This window comes from Serinus canaria, chromosome 7, assembly GCF_022539315.1.
Source record: "Serinus canaria isolate serCan28SL12 chromosome 7, serCan2020, whole genome shotgun sequence".
NCBI classification, from domain to species: Eukaryota; Metazoa; Chordata; class Aves; order Passeriformes; family Fringillidae; genus Serinus; species Serinus canaria.
Window position 1 is genome coordinate 25,792,477 of NC_066321.1, and position 16,116 is coordinate 25,808,592.

Here is a 16,116-nt window from a genome sequence, read left to right on the forward strand (position 1 = left end):
CAGTCTGGAGGCATGTCTGGATAAAAACACAACCTGGCTCAAACCTAGCTGTCTTGCTTTCACCAAGGTAACACCAAGAACAATTTTCCGTGTAAAAATGCCCTGGTTTGTGTGTTCTTATTTTCAGGAAGGAAAGTATTATGAGAGAGGATGATGTTTTGGATAGGGAATATTTCATCTGCACATCTTGTATTGGTTAGTCCTTATTGAAATCAGATTTATGGCTCCAGCTTGAACACTGGAATTCCCTTCTAGCAGGGCTGCCACAGCAGGCTTCCTTTTCTGCTGTTAACTCCACATACAACAGAACATCTGCTCACTCAAATACAGATCACACTGTGCATTAATTACACCTGCTGTGCACTTTTTCCAATGACTCCCAAACAACCAGTGGATTGATTTTAGACTAATCTTGCTGTTCTTAATACCACATTGGGAAGGAATCTGATAATATGAAGTCATAAGCTTCATCTCTACATTTAATCAAGTCATTAACAGATCCTATTTACATCAGCAAAGACACAATTTTCAATCAAATTACATTTTCAACTGAAAATCCTTTCATTCAAAAAACAGCAAAACCAGATCACCTGTGAAGACAGTTATGCTGTGCCCTCCTAGGAGCACAATACTCACTTGATTTTACTTAACTTTCATTTGGTTACATGAAAACATGCCACTTTTGTCAGAATCACATGCTTTGCCACTGTCCATCTGGTATGGGCACAACTGACCTTTTTTGTGGTCACTTCCAGTTTCTGCAATCTCTTCTTAGATGCCTGTCTTACAAGCTGACATGGTTGAGTGTGTTCTCACTTAGAAGTTTGAGTTAAGACACTCTTTTGATATTTGTGCTTTGCTGCCCTAAGTTTGTATACAGTGCATAAGTGTGTAAATACACACCCATGTTTAAGGTATGGATTTATGTGGGTGCATTTAACTTGCAATACAAGCATATACACAGAGCCTAAAAAGCCCTAAGACAGGCCATCATTACTGCTATGTAGCACTGTTCTGCTCCTTTCTGCCATTCAAACAAGCAGCTGTTGTCCTGCTGCCTCCATAAAAGATCAGACTTCAGCCATTCCCTTCACACCCTGCAGGAAACAGTTTGCTTACTTGAGACTAAAAAGCTTGTTAAAGAAAATGATTTCATTGAATAACTAAGGTGCTTTCCCATACACAGGCAAAAAAAAAATCCCCCAAGATAAATTGTGACACCATTTTTGCATTTTCATACATATATCCCCCACATACATTTTATGATTTTTCAGGAAAGCTATTCACATTCATACTGTGTATTTTTTAAATGTTTCTGTTTCTGTGTGTACACACACAGAGGATGAAGTACCCTAACCCATGGATTTGAGAAATACAAGCCTTCAGTTAGCTGAGGAGATTTGAAGATATGGTTCTGGAAAGTAAGGCTGCCTTCTTAAGACATGTCCTACACCATCAGTATATACCACAGAAAGCTTTAAAGAAGATAACAGGATAAAAAGGCACCATGATTTATAGTCCCATAAACTAGTTTGACAACAATCTTGTGTCTATTACATTTCACTGTAAAAAACCCCACTATTCACGGCTATTGAGCGATGTCATAAGACAGAGATCATGTCTTAATAGTAAGAAGTTCTAAATTTCTTAGATTACTTTTAAGTAAAAACAACTCTTCAAATTCTGTCATTGAATAAGGACCAAATTGACTAAAAAACCAAGAGCAAATACTCCAGAGCTAGGAATTTGTAAGACTACATTTGGCAGCACTAACCAGGAAATCTAAAAAGATATTACAGTAACCCACAATAAAATCCATTAAAACTGCCATTGATATGGATTATTTTTACATTACTGTGCAAGAAGCACCACCAAACCTAAAGCACATCCTTTTCATGTGGCTATTCTTAGGATTCTTAACCACCCCAACAGATTTCTCTGAAGCACTTACATTGGGGTAGTATTCCATCACCAGTAAATATTCCATCCGGCCGTCTGCGGTGAATCTCTCATCCCCCACGATGAAGCGGGCGATGTTCTCGTGCTCCATCAGGGGAATCCTGTAAATGTTCCTCTCATTGACAAAGTTCTGACGGTTGGCAAAGGAAAAGACTTTCACAGCCACAGGACGTTCATCCAGGGAACCTTTATACACTGCTCCGTACCGGCCCCGGCCAATCAGCTGCAAAAAACACAAAGAACTGGGTCACAAAATAATAGATGAAGACAAAACCTGAGTTTTCACTCCACAAGAATTGTATGCCAACTTTTATCTTGATTTATACTACAATACAGAGAAAATAGCCAGTACTTTGTAACGAAAACCAGAATTAGAATGCTTTCATAGAGGCTATTTTGGAGTTAGAAACCTCAGCATAAGCCAACATAGGCTTTGCTAAATTGATTTATAATTGGAATATTCAGTACATATATCATAAATAATCTATTCAGTACTTTTATATACAGAATCAATAAAACACTGTGTTTTGTACTGCTAATTCTCTTACAGCTTTTGCCTACTAAAGATTTGTAGCTTTCATGTGATCAATTTTGTTTCACTCCAGAAATCACTTTAAGGGAAACATTTGAGGTTTAAGACAGTTTATAAGCTGTATCTTTCAGTTTAGTAGTAACAAAATATTCATTTGTAGTGCAAAATAGATGCCAAAAGACGTAAACAGATTTTAACAGAAGTAAGTAATTAATTCCTGACTACCTGTGAATGTTTATTCTAGCCCCCACTAGATTAGAGAGTCTTCAAGAATGGCCTTTCACATCTCCATAGTAACTGCAGAAGAAAGAAGAGATCTCTACTCTAAACCAAAATGCAGGACTGCCTTCAGGAAGAGCCCTGATTTCTAAAGCTCAAAAAATTCCAACTACATAAGAATTAGCACCTATTTAAAATATTTTTCAGGAAGACCCATACATGAAACTCTAAGGATTTCATGAGCCATTTTTAAAACTTTTTAAATACTTACAAATAGAGAAGGAAGAGAAAAGAGAAGGGATAACAAAAGTAATGCTTCTAAAGATTATAACATTGTCTTACAGGAGAGTTTTCAAAAATAAAGTACCATTTAATTGAGAGACTTGCTGTTTCTCAGTCCTTTGATATCACTGGGTTGCAAAGCAGCAGCAAATCAGTTCAAGGAATGAATGTGGAATGTAATCTACCCACAGAGATGTCTAAAGGCAAGCCCAGGTTAAAACATTTGCCCTACAACACCCTGTGACTGGAGGCAAGGGGTCAACTCCTTAGGGTACAAGAAGCAGGACAGAAGACACCACTGCATTTCTCTCTGCCAAGTTTCAGACTCAGAGAAAGTCACTGCTTTCTCTAAGACTGCATGATCAGTACAAGGGCTTTGCACACTTGTACAACACACACTGTTAGACTCTCCTAAACTCTGCCTCAAGTACTTTTTGGTGTCAGAAGACACCCAAAGCTCTTTGCTGCTCAGTGCTGTCACCATTAGAGCAGCTCATGTCTGCAGTCTGCATCTCTAGGTGGGGCTTCTACTGGGAAAAAGAAGAAAAGCAGCACTCTGCATCTCAGTCGTTCTACTCATTTTTTTCCTGGCTAAAAGGTTTTATAAATTCCATATGTTCCATCAAGCATACCAACTGGAAGCATAACATTTTGCAGTTTTGTGATGATACATCTAACACCAAGCTGAGCAGAAAGCTCTGGTTGGCCTCTAGTTGCCATGGAGCTGGATAGTGCCCCACACAGAAGAATGACTACACAGAAATGCACCACTACTGAAATATCCTGCCCTATCTGCAGTAAATTCTATTTTCCAAGAGTGTTACTAAGGAATTTCAAATTCCTACAGTAGGACACTGTATTAAAAGCAAGCAGTGTCAAGCAAAACAGATGGATCTTTTGATGCAAGGCTGAAATGTAGCACCTTCTCATTTTCCCCACTACTTCCCAGTGTTTCTCTTTTTGCTCTCAAGGTAAAACATGTTCTAGCTAATGCCAACAACATTACAAACAAAATCAGACAAAATGTACCTGCAGCAACACCTTTTTTTTTTAATTTCTTCCTGAAGGTGTGATTTAGAAGAAAATATTACAGGAGCACTGATACATTGATTTCTGTAACCATGCCTGGGATATGACCACAAGCATTCTATTGAATAAAAATGAAGATTAATAACAGAGTTGAATATTTACCTCTAACAACTTTAGATTATCCAGATCCAATGAGGGCTCTGATGCTGCTGCCTCCATCATGTTCATACTGTGCAAACCTTGTTTACGGTCTCCTGGGGAAGAGGGTGAGGAGGGAATCAGTTTCCTTTCTGGACATGCTCCAAGTGAAAAAAATGCAACTTACCTGCAACCTGGCAGAATTACATATTGTAGGCAAGGATGAAATAAGTAAAAAGGAGTCCTGTAAAATCTTCTGAAAGTCAGCAAGATGAGCAGTGAAGGTGCTGATAAGCTACAAACTACAGACACTGCTACACAACTATTTTGATAATTCAAAGTCACTGGCAATAACTATAAAGCATGTTCACCACCTCACTTAAGCTGTGCTGAGCAGAGAATTTGTAGAAGAAAAATGGGTCCCAAAATGCCAGCTTAGAGAAGTCATAACTCTCTCCAAACTGTTATAAAAGGGATATCACCATAAAATGTCAGAGAGGAGAAAGGGGAGCAGCATTATGTACAAGCATGTAATAGGGGCTGGGGAGAACAGAAGACCTAGGTATAACTTTGAGCAATAGCCAAATAAACAATGGGAGAAAAACAAAGCCAAAAATATTGCCAAGCCCTACCTGCAAGCATCCTGTATCCAAAGAACAGAGCAGCTATCAGAACAGCCAGCACAGACACAGATGCCAGGGCAATAACGATGGTCTCATCTCGATGAAAAGAATGAGAAGAATCTGAAAGCAAACAAGATGAGGACTCTTCAATTGCAAATTTGAAAGAATTGACACTATAAAACAATGAGAAGAAAAATGTACTCTGGATTGTCAAACATCCCATATCCTTTTCCCCTCAAAATCTAGGGATGGCAAAAGAGCTGATCAGCCCAAAACTAGCTGGGCACACATTCATCAGCACCTTTGCCCAGGCTTCCCTTGCCCTGGAGCCAGCAGAAAGTGATTCTTCTTTCTAGCTGGCAAAGCTCAGCACAGCCATACAAGGCCAAGCTGATGCAGTCCTCATCTGTTATCTGTGCCTTAATCCAGTTTCCTGGTATGAATCAGGTTTGTCATCTTTACAAGGTTTTTTTGTTGTTTTTGCCAGGACAAAAATCTCATGAGTTTGCAAACAGGGCTGCAAATATGATGAAAATTGAATGTTTCACATTCACTCAAATACCTAAAACATACATAAGTCCACTTATGCAAATATCTCAAAATACTTTGGGGTTTTGATTTGTGTAAGTACTCAGATAATTTTTGGCATAATTCTTAATACACAAAAAGAAAGAAGTATCTCTACAGACTGAAGCAGGAAACCTGAGACAAAAATAAAATCAAACTATTTTTTTTGAGTCTGTGTAAAATATCATTTGACTTTTTATCAAAATGAGTATCTTGCTTTTTCAGGTTTTCTTGGTTGGGTTTTTTATTTTCCCAGACAGGAAAAAAGATTTCCTGAAAACATTTGTTAGTGCCTTGAAATGTTCCTCCATGTCAGAGTCCAGTCTTGCTTCTTGCAGGCATGTAAAAATCCAGCCACTTTGATACAAAAAAATTTTTAGTGCAGACACTCTTCTGGTGTCAGAATCACTGGAATGTGGCGCTACAAGACCTCATTTACTTTGGCTTCCAAACCAAGTTTGGGAACTGTGTTTAAACATGTCTTACATACTGCAAAAAGTACTCCTTAAAAGACTGTAATGAGACCTAACTACGCTAAAACCACAAAATATAAAATGCACACAAGACTTAAACATTGAATAAACTTTTAGGTGAGACTGAAATACAATTTATCCCAATCTATACTAGCTGAATAAACTGACAAATTCACTTTTCTTGAATTGCATTTAAAAGAAATTCAACATGATTCACTAGTTCATATTCCGAGTATGGACATACACAAGAGAACCATATAAGAAGGAAAAGCAAATTTAAAAGACAACAACTGCCCTTTTTACATAACCACAACGGAAGGGGAAATAATGAAAAGCTGGTAAAATAAAATGCCAGAGAAAATTTCAGCTGTGAAAGCATGTGAAAAATCATCTATCAAAACCAACACACAGCTCATATCTGATACCCCCCTTAAATAAAACAGAGCTTGTGATAAATCACAATACCATCAAATTTACATTTGTTCTGTCAAAAGAAATACCATCACTACTGGTTTTGATAAAATAACTTTGCCATGAAAATCAGTTATTGCCATAGAACACTAATGTGGAATATGAGCTGTGACTTCTGTAGTGAGGAGATTAAAAGATACACATTACAATTGTCATCTAAATTATGTATTCAAAACAGAGGCATACATGTATATTGAAAGCCACAACATCATAAAGGGAACTGTTACATTATACAAAGCTATAGGAAGCATGACAAGTGCAAGCAGATGAGTAACTGCTGGCAGGGAAATGGTAGTTTTGACTTTCATATTTTTATGAATGGAATTTACATTTTATTGGGTTATCTTTTAAAATATATATTAAATGTGGCAGGTTTTGCATCAGTTCAAGACAGTGCCTAGCTGTCTAAGGATTACAAAGGACTAGCAGGTTTTGAGACTGACCCCTGGGTTATAATCCCAGCTGAATTTTCATTGACTGCTCAACTAGAGCACTGCCACTTGCAACCTTCCCCCTGCCAAATAACCAGCAATCATTTCCCCCACGGTTTGCCAAATGATATCTGGTGCTCGAGTTTGACTGCTCCTCTTTAGTTTTCTGTATAATCAAAGGCTTAACAACATGCCTCCATCAGGAGGGCCCTCCTCTACCCTGGAATGGGATTTTGCAGTTCGAGGGCATCCTGAGCAACACGTTCCTCCACAGCTCTGGCTGCCTTGGCACACTCCCCTTAGAAGCCTGTGAATGTTGACATTCTGCAGGCTGAAGAGATACCAGAAAATCTCAAGACAGCATTTTGTTCCCATGAGCAGCTGAAAAACACATAGAGAAAAAGGATCATTTCTCTCTCCTTCCTTGATGGACCATCCCCTCTGCAGCCTTTTTCTGTTTAGTGGGTAGCTGTGCAGCCACCAGGTAACCTCACAGACCTCCCTGGCCTTCCAGAGGAAAGAAAGTTTGAATTTTTTTTAAGCAGAGTTGTTTCATAAGAATTTTAGATTGGCATATCTTGAACTAATTTTCAATTCTTACAAATATTTAAAAATAAAACTGTCAACATTCCAACAACCAAATCAGTCCTACAGTGCGAGTTACTACTGTCAGGGCGATGAGCAATATTAATAAATTTAAGAATAAACACAAATTTCTTAGTAAGGATAAGTGAGCATCTCAATGGAGTGATAACATGCAGCTGAAACCAGCATGAGTGAGTAAAATGCTGTGTGTGACAGCCAGTCCTTTCCCAGCAAGGACAACTTTACTATATTTTGCTTGTAAATCTACACTAAAAGGAAAGCACAAAAACCCTGCCATGACAAAAGGCCCAGACAATCCCTCCCTCTCTCCCAAAATTGTTATTTCTATCAACCTCTATCTGCTTTGTAAAACAATTACTTTGGATGTTGTCAGATTATCAATCTTTCTTAAACAGATTCTTTCTTATGTCACTTATCAACCCAGTTTCAAAACCTTCCAAAACTTAACAGAACTCTTATTAACTCACTGCTTTTATTAATCCTTCTCTGGATATATTTCATCTTTAGTCTTTTACACCATACTCCCCCTTAAATGCCTGCCTAAGAATCATACAGGACCTCTCAAGGCATATGGAGAGGTTCACATTTGTTCTTTTATATACTTCAAAGTAATTCATACAAGTTTTTTATATACATATGCACAAGAGTCGTATTTCTCTTGGTATTATTTGGAGATAAGTTTTAACTAACTCACCAAAAGACACATCAATGTAGTCAATAAAAGTAAACATTAACTTTAAGCAAGGCACTTTCAAAACAAGGATGTAAAATGCACAAGTATAGAAGTTGCTTTTCATGCTTTTGTCCATGAAAAGTCTGGTCTGGGTGAAAACAACCATGACTCATCATGATTAGGACATTCATTATGAAAGCCATGATTTGATATTACATTTTTCTGAACTAACACTTGGTTGGTCTTCAGCTGTTGACAACCCCTCCCTCCAATCAGTGGATTCTGCTTTTCAGGTTTATTTACAGGATCAGACACGTGCCCCACAGCTTCAGTATTTCTTCATCATGCCATTGTACAAACTCACTTAAAACATGTCTAACAGCCACTCAATAATCTCATTTGAATTTTTGGAATCATTACCAATATTTGGGTACATAGTGACAAATATGAACTGATTTAAAACCACTGTTTTCAAATCTCAGACTGGGAGTGCTGGTATCTCAGTATTATTCCCAAACCAATGTATTGCATAAAAAAAAACCAATGCCATAAAGAGCAGAATTAGCTGCAGACTCTAGAAAATCCAGGAGTTGGCTGCTAAGCTAAATTATACCTACAACTGTACACAGAAGAGCTTGTCAGAGCTCTCTCCTACATAGGTTATTGAAACTGAAAAGAAGGCTAATGCAGGTGTGCTTGTTTCACTGCTACTTGTAAGTGAGGCTTTTATTTCCAACTTCAACTTAGGCTCAACTTGGGCTCCCTGATCTACACCAAATGTGCCACAAGGAAAAAATGAAACCAACAGAAACCGCTGTAAGGCCCAAACAACCTTAAAAGCCAATTTCTTATCCCATTGGAATGGGAAGGGGAGCACTGCTCACAGACCTACTGACTCTACCAGCAGCAGGGCAAAGATTCCATGTGGAACACACCCAGCATGTACACACTTCTGTCTTGAAACATATTGCCAGTAATTCTTACAGTCTACCAATCCCATCACAAAGAAATATCAGGGCAGAAAGTGTAAATTGTTTTTTTCTTTAAAGTAAGAAAAAGAAACAAAGCACAGCTCATCAAAACAGAAGGACAACCTCCTTCTGGCTGGGGAGCAGCTGGTAACCAACAAGCCACCATTCCCAGAAGTGTCCTGACCTCATCATCAATAAAGGGCTTGTTTTCAGGTTCCAAAACCCGAGTACAACAGCTCCTGTGTATGGAGAAGGTACACACAAATAATTGGGAATGTATTTCAGAGCAAACCATGAAGAGGAATGCTTCCAGTATTCAGTTGGAAGTGAGTCATCTGGCTGAACCCAGCCCTGCACTTGGGACACTCCCTGCAGGCACTTCTACCACATTAAGCACTTCTCTCCCTTTTCTCAGACATTACTGCCATAAGAGTTTCCAAGCACTTATACAGTATCTTTGATGAATTGAGGATTTTGGATTAAATTTCCATACTGCCACACATGGAAGTTGTCAAACTGCAGCTTTCCTAACCTTCCCCAGGAATGACATACAATGAAGAATACTGCCAGGGCTAATGGCATCAGGAAGAACAATGATTTTTCTTCCAAGTAACTTCTCCACTATAAACATAAGCTTGTAATATTAATTAATGCAAAAGGTATTCCAATCTGCACCCATGCTTGAACAAACTTTTTATTTCTCTCTAATTTAACTTTCAGAAATTAAAGCCTCTTTTGTAGGCTTCCTGTTTCCATAATTCAAAATTAGCATTTATCCTATGACCAAAGAAAGTTGTGAGAAATGAGAGAAAAATGAGACAAAGCCAGGAAACAAGAGCTAATGGCAAATGAGTCTGTAAACACACAGAGCTCCTTCCTGGGAGCCAGAAAGGGGATGCACCATTCTTCTATCTTCCTTCCCCTTCAGCAAATACTGTGAGACCTGCAGCCAGGAGGCTGCTCTGGAAAAAACACCAACTAACCCACCACTGCCAACACCACAGCAGCAGGGCAAGCACCCACGTCTGTGCTCTTGGAGGTGAAATAATCCAGCCTGGATGATGAACTGTGAGGAACCCAGGCAAGTTCTCCTATTTCCTAGTTCATCATACAACACATTGTCTCCCCAGTACTGTTACTGAAATGAGAGGGTATGAAGCAAATGGAATGGGAAATGAGAAGGAAGGATAGGCTCTTCCCTATGGCAGCTGAAAGCTGTCCAGAAATCTTCTCTCTAGCCCTATACCAAAGGTGCTACACTGCAATGGCCAGAGAGCTCCCTGGGACACAGAGAGGTCACTATTATGATGAGACATCTACAGACAGCCCTGAGAAGACGCACTAAGTGTTAACCAAGGTGAAAAACTAGGAATTCCAAGGGGGAAAATTTGATTGTGGAATTAAAGGCTGTATCCCAACTCAAACACACAAAAGGATACGGCCTTGAAACCAAGCAATGACATTGCTTCCTTCTAATAGCTGAATATGAAACCCTGGGCTTTGGAATGCTGTTTCCATGCTATGTATTTACATATGGTGGTGATCATATAATAAAGGTCATTTGCACATAAATTTCCACCAGATCTCTATATTGCTATTAAAGCTTTTCATTCCACTTTCAGAAATCTGCCTGCTCTTCATGTAAATGACTCACAGCTGTGTATCTGCCACACGCTAGTAAATAATTCTAGAAAGTATATGTGTGTATTTAAGTTTAGAGAAGCATTGTATAAAAACATTTTAGACAAACATACAATTATTCTATATAATCAAAACCAGTTTTAAAAGTAATTACCTATGTTCCCACAGAATTTCTGGCAGCTATGTATCAAAAGCCAAGTGATCCTAAAGCTGATTGGTACCAAAATATTAACATTTATTTCATTTGCCATATCACACATAAGTAGCAACATCAGTCTGAACAAATAAGGAAAACACCATCCTTTAACCTCCACAGCACAACAGTAACATCTGATTGTTCAAAACAACTACAGCTGCATGGACTCTGATCAAAGTCAGTAAAATTACACAGGGATTCAAAAGATCTGCCCATACAGATCACTTTGAAAAGAAGCTGAGTTTTCACGCCATCCTACAACTATGTCTTTGATGTGATAGATTCAATATGTTCCTAGCCAATCTGGTGCAGAAGTTGCTCTTCCATTAAGGAATCCCAGTGATAGCGAGGATGAGATCAGAAGGAAGAGGGAAAGCTTTTGGTTCTGTCACCAGCACAGCGCGAGATGGAAGGCTGCAGGGTGGGGGCAATGTGGCCTTCAGCTGCAGATAACTGCAAATATGCTCTGCAGATCAGAAAGAGGCCTTTCAAGTATATTTAATTCAAGCTTTTTAAAGTCACATTTCTTTTCACAATTTTCATGACATTGATAAGATCTCGATCCTTTGAAAAAAGATGCAATTAGTAATCTTTTCCAAGGGCTCACAGACCTCCATTCCAATCTGTTTATCTGTTTTGTCTACACAAAGCTTGTATCAAACATGTCCCTTCTCCACAACCAGTAAAATATGCATCTCTTACTGCATTCTAGCAGCACATTCCAACCAAACCAAAACACTTCTTAAGGTCTTTTCTCCTCTCCTCCTTTCTGGACAGGAATCAGCATTTCTTTCTGACCAAGTGACCACTGCTTCATTCCTGATCCACTGTCCTGCAGCAAGAGAGGACAGTCTTCATCACATCAGAGCAAATGACAAGAAAGCCTCTGATATAAGCACTGTGCCAGAACAGCCCAAATTGTTTTATGTAAATCCTAAATTCATTCAGTGCAGGGAACAAAACATGTAAGGGGAAAAAAAGCACAAAATTTTAACAAAAAAAAATGTTAGTAGCCTTTTAGATACCAGGGACACAGGTCAGATTATCATCTAATGAAAACAAGAGTCCCATCTACAAAGATTTAATTAAAAGCATTTAAACCTATATTTTTAGTTAAGTTGGAGTTACAAGGTTGGAATACCTTTAAAATATGGTCTACAGACATTTACAATAGACTCCAGCAGGAGCTGTTCCCAATTTTCTATTAAATCTATGTATAGCTGAGAATGATGAAAGGAAAAAAATAGCATTTCCTACCAACTTCTGCTATTGACCTAAGCTTTTATAGGTGCATGTTTTAAAACAACTGTTACCCTAATTCTGTTTTATGAACCCATGCATAAGAGGTAAGGTTACATCTTTCTGTGAGCATTTGACAAATTATTAATAAAATTAAGATCCATGTCCAAATTTTGTAGTAGGACTATAAAAAGTTATCAACATGACCATCTTCAATACTTAAACCAAAGTTAAGGTAAGGAACTACTCTTTCACATAAAATTTTGGAGGCACTTGAAGGCACAAAAAAGTTAGCAAGATAATTTCTATGGAAGAGGACAGAGCACAGTGCACACACAGATGGAAAACACAATGGGAACTGTACTTTTTGTGGGAGATGGTGCAACATTCTTTAACAGAATAATGCTGCCAATCCATAACCCTAAGGCAGTTTTCTTTCATAACTGAAAATGGATGCTTTCCCTGGACTTAACAGCAAGTCTCTGGTTTCTAGTCTATTGGCTTAGATGAAACAGATAATTTGCACTTGCTTCCAATCATTGCAGTGTTTGAAGAAAAGATTTAAACAGTCACAAATATGTTTCCACTTTGCACTCAGCATCATCATATTTGACTGATTTTAACTTTTTATATAAAATTTTATATACTTATTGTCATAAGGTGCCCTTTATGACACATCTTTTCATATTTTTCTCCACACCAGGAGAGCTAAAATTTTAATGCACTTTTCACATGATCACATCACTGTGTGGAACATGGATGTCAGAAAGCACCAGTCCCTCAGGAGACTTGCAGTAACATCAAAACCTGGCACTCATGTATCAGAGATCCATCTGCCTCCTCAGTGAAAGCCTCAAAACATCATACAGCTTGGGCTGTAGAATTTATTTCCCATAATGTGCTCCAGAGGAATCCTGCTATAGCTGGAAGTCAGTCATCTGTGGTGGCAGAGTTTCAGCAGGCAGATCTCTCTTCAAAAATCTGCTGCTGGAAAATGCAATTTGGATGTAAGCTTTGTCTCTAAAAGGAGGACTCCCTCACTGTCCCTGCAGCCAGGCAGTCCCAGAGACTTCAACAGAACTCCCCTCCTCTGTCCTCTGGTGTACTGGCTGCCACCAAGCTCCCAATCTGGAGCCAGGCTGGGGAGTTCAGATTGGCCTTTTTTGTTCATTTGGAACGCCGAAGATTGCCGTGATACATCAAAGTTAAAAATGAAGCAAGAGTGGTAATGTCTTTGGCAGGAGAGTGGGTTATGAAATCCCTAAGTGCTCTTTCTTTGATGACTAGATACAGAGAGGTGAATTAGCAGCTTGTCACATGTGTGCAGAAGAAATTAATGAGTTCATCAAAACCCAACAAAACTTTTCTTCCTGCCTTTTCTTCTGGGAGTTCAGGGATCTTCAGTATAATTTCTAACACTACTGAATTGAACCTTATAATCATGATGTATGTAAAATAAAGAGCAATCCTAACACAAAACTAAATCTAGGTTAATCTTTCTGAAGTTCCCTATATACCAATAAATATTTGATTACTAGAGAGATAAAAGAAATATCTTGCTTCTATAGTCAAACTGTTTTTGAGTACACCTCAATCTTACCTTCAAGCTAAATGGAAAGCTAATTTGAGCACTTAACAACATACTGCAGACAACTTCCATATTGGAAAAAAAGTCAGAAAAGTGTTTTTTAACAAAAAGGCTGAAAATAACATTTACATTATCCCCTTATATTCATCTTGGACCAACAGGACTTCCTGCTTATCAAACCAAATGGTACCACCAGCTTTAACATATGGCACACTTCCAGCCTCTGTAATGCACTGGATCAAAAATTACATGTGCTGCAATGGAAAAAAATCAGTGCTTCAGAAAGCCTCTTTAAAGATATTTGAAGTTATTTTAATTCCAACAGGCTCAATAGCCACATATTCCATGTCTGTAATGTTCCCAGGCACCAAAAATAGAGCCCAAAAAATTACATCAAAACACTGCAACGCCTGTTTTTATACGGATGAGCTAACAAGCAACCCATCAAATCCTTCAGAAAAGGCAGCTCAGACCCCTTGTGCTGCATTTTTCATCTCTTCAAGAGTGCTGGAGCCCAACAATGCTGTCTACCAGGCAGTCCTGCTGCCCCTGCTCCTAGAGAAAGCCAGCCCCCCTTGGCAGCCCTGTCCTGGGTGGGAAGGCGAGCCAAGCGCAGGCAGTGTGGGACGCTGGGCCTGTCCCAGCAGGTTCCTGCTGGGCACACCCCAGGGAGGGGCAGTGCCTCTGTTCCCAGGCACAGCACAGGGATGGAACACAGAGCACTCATGCCCTGTCAGCAGAGCTGCACACCTCTCACTGGCTTTCTGCAATAGTTCTTTTTTTCTTGCCAACCTCTGCAACAGGCAATGAAGAATGAACTGATTTAAAGGACGTGATTGTACAGGGTGTTTATTCCAAAACATTTCCCTAAGCCTGCAATGAAATCTGAATTATAGCACAATTTTAGGCAGCCAACCTGTTTCAAGTAGAAGGCCAAGATCAATACAAACAAAGTTTATTTGTTGATTTCTGACAAAATCTTTCCTTATACAGTTGGTTTATGTGCTGGTATTTCAGATGTAATACCCTAAATCAGCTTAATATTGTAATCCTCAAGTGTAATCCTCAAGTGTAGCAAGTATTTTAGTACTAAAACTTAACTTCTCCTACTCTCTTGAATTCAAGAACATATTTCTATACTTCCAGTATAACTCTGTAGAGGGTACATTCTTGTACATAATAGGTTTTGTGAATTTAAATGTGAAGGCCGACACTACAGAGTTGTGAGTTAAAAGTGTCTGATATTTTAGAAACATTCACAGTTAGTAAAAGATTGTGTTTGTCTGGCTAATACAAATTCAGACAATGCCTGTATTCTGCCAAAAGGTACACATCTGCTCCAGCTCTTGCTATCATGGTTTAGAAGGAGAATGTAACATGAATGTACATGTCCTGTTTTCCCATTAATCCTACCTACTTACTCACCTATTTTCCCCAATCATCTTCTCTACCTGGCCATAGAATTTCTAACTTTAGCAAATGCTTTTTCTAGGACTTCGAAAATATTTTAGAAGTCTTCTGTAATTTTAAAATGAAAATAATCATTACATTTCTCTATGCTCTAGCATTGTACTGGCTGGTCTTAGCAAGTATGTCCCAGCTGAAATGGTTATTGGGAGGAACTGAGTGATGAAGCAGAAAGTTGGGATCAGACAGAATTCCCCTCCTACCTCACTCCAGGGTGCCTGCAGAACACTGTGAACAGCACCTCCCCTTCTCTTCCCCAGGACCACTGGCAGTCTCACTCAGTCTGCATCAGTGTCTCAGAGTCTCAGTCCTGTTCCTCACTTGGTCCCAGCCAGCACAGGCCATCCCTGAGGACACTGCTTGCCCTGAGCAGCTGAGCCTCTCCTGGTTCCTGCTGAAAGCCACCTCTCCTTCCCAGCTGAGAGGCCTTAGCAAGGGCTATTTCCCTCTGCTGCCCTTGCTTAAATGGAGATTCAGATGGCTTTCAGGAAGGAAGAACCTCTCTCTCAAAGATACTTCACAGATATGAGATGCAGTTATTTGGGGACATCCTCAAGCAGAAGGAACTAAAGGACAGAAAAGGCTGTGGGAAGCTGACAAGGCAGTGAGGAGGAGGCAGTGGCAGGGCAGGAGCTGACACAGTGAGAGGCCCAGAGAGGAGAAAGGCTTTAACCTCCCGAGGACCCCAGCAAAATCAATAGTCTCCTCTGCCACACAGCTTCTGTTTCCAAGGCACCAGCTGCAGTGACCTTCTTTAAACAGAAAACTGCATCTTGTCTGAGGGCACACAAGTGCACCTTAGATATGTGTAAATGCATTTTCTTTTCCTAAAGGAAAGAAAAAATTTCCAGAACTTGAAATATAAAACAAAGAGAAACTTAGATTGTGTTTCTGGCTCTGACACAGAACAGCCTGATCTTAGGTAGGTTACTTCTTAGTGCTTTATGTTAGTTAGTTATATAATGGGAAAAACAGTACCTCCCCTAACTTCAAAGGTTATTCTGATCACTT

At 39.2% G+C, this 16,116-nt stretch overlaps 1 protein-coding gene across 1 annotated transcript in view; it reads right to left on the reverse strand.

The window, feature by feature from the left end:
* Window positions 1-16,116, reverse strand: part of BMPR2 (bone morphogenetic protein receptor type 2) — a 105,324-nt gene that overhangs the window by 20,398 nt on the left and 68,810 nt on the right. The window contains exons 4-6 of the mRNA XM_009088075.4: window positions 4,792-4,902; window positions 4,184-4,275; window positions 1,952-2,182 (exon numbers count right to left, since the gene is read on the reverse strand). Coding sequence (XP_009086323.2) covers window positions 1,952-2,182; window positions 4,184-4,275; window positions 4,792-4,902 — 434 coding nt within the window. The remainder of the gene's footprint in view (window positions 1-1,951; window positions 2,183-4,183; window positions 4,276-4,791; window positions 4,903-16,116) is intronic.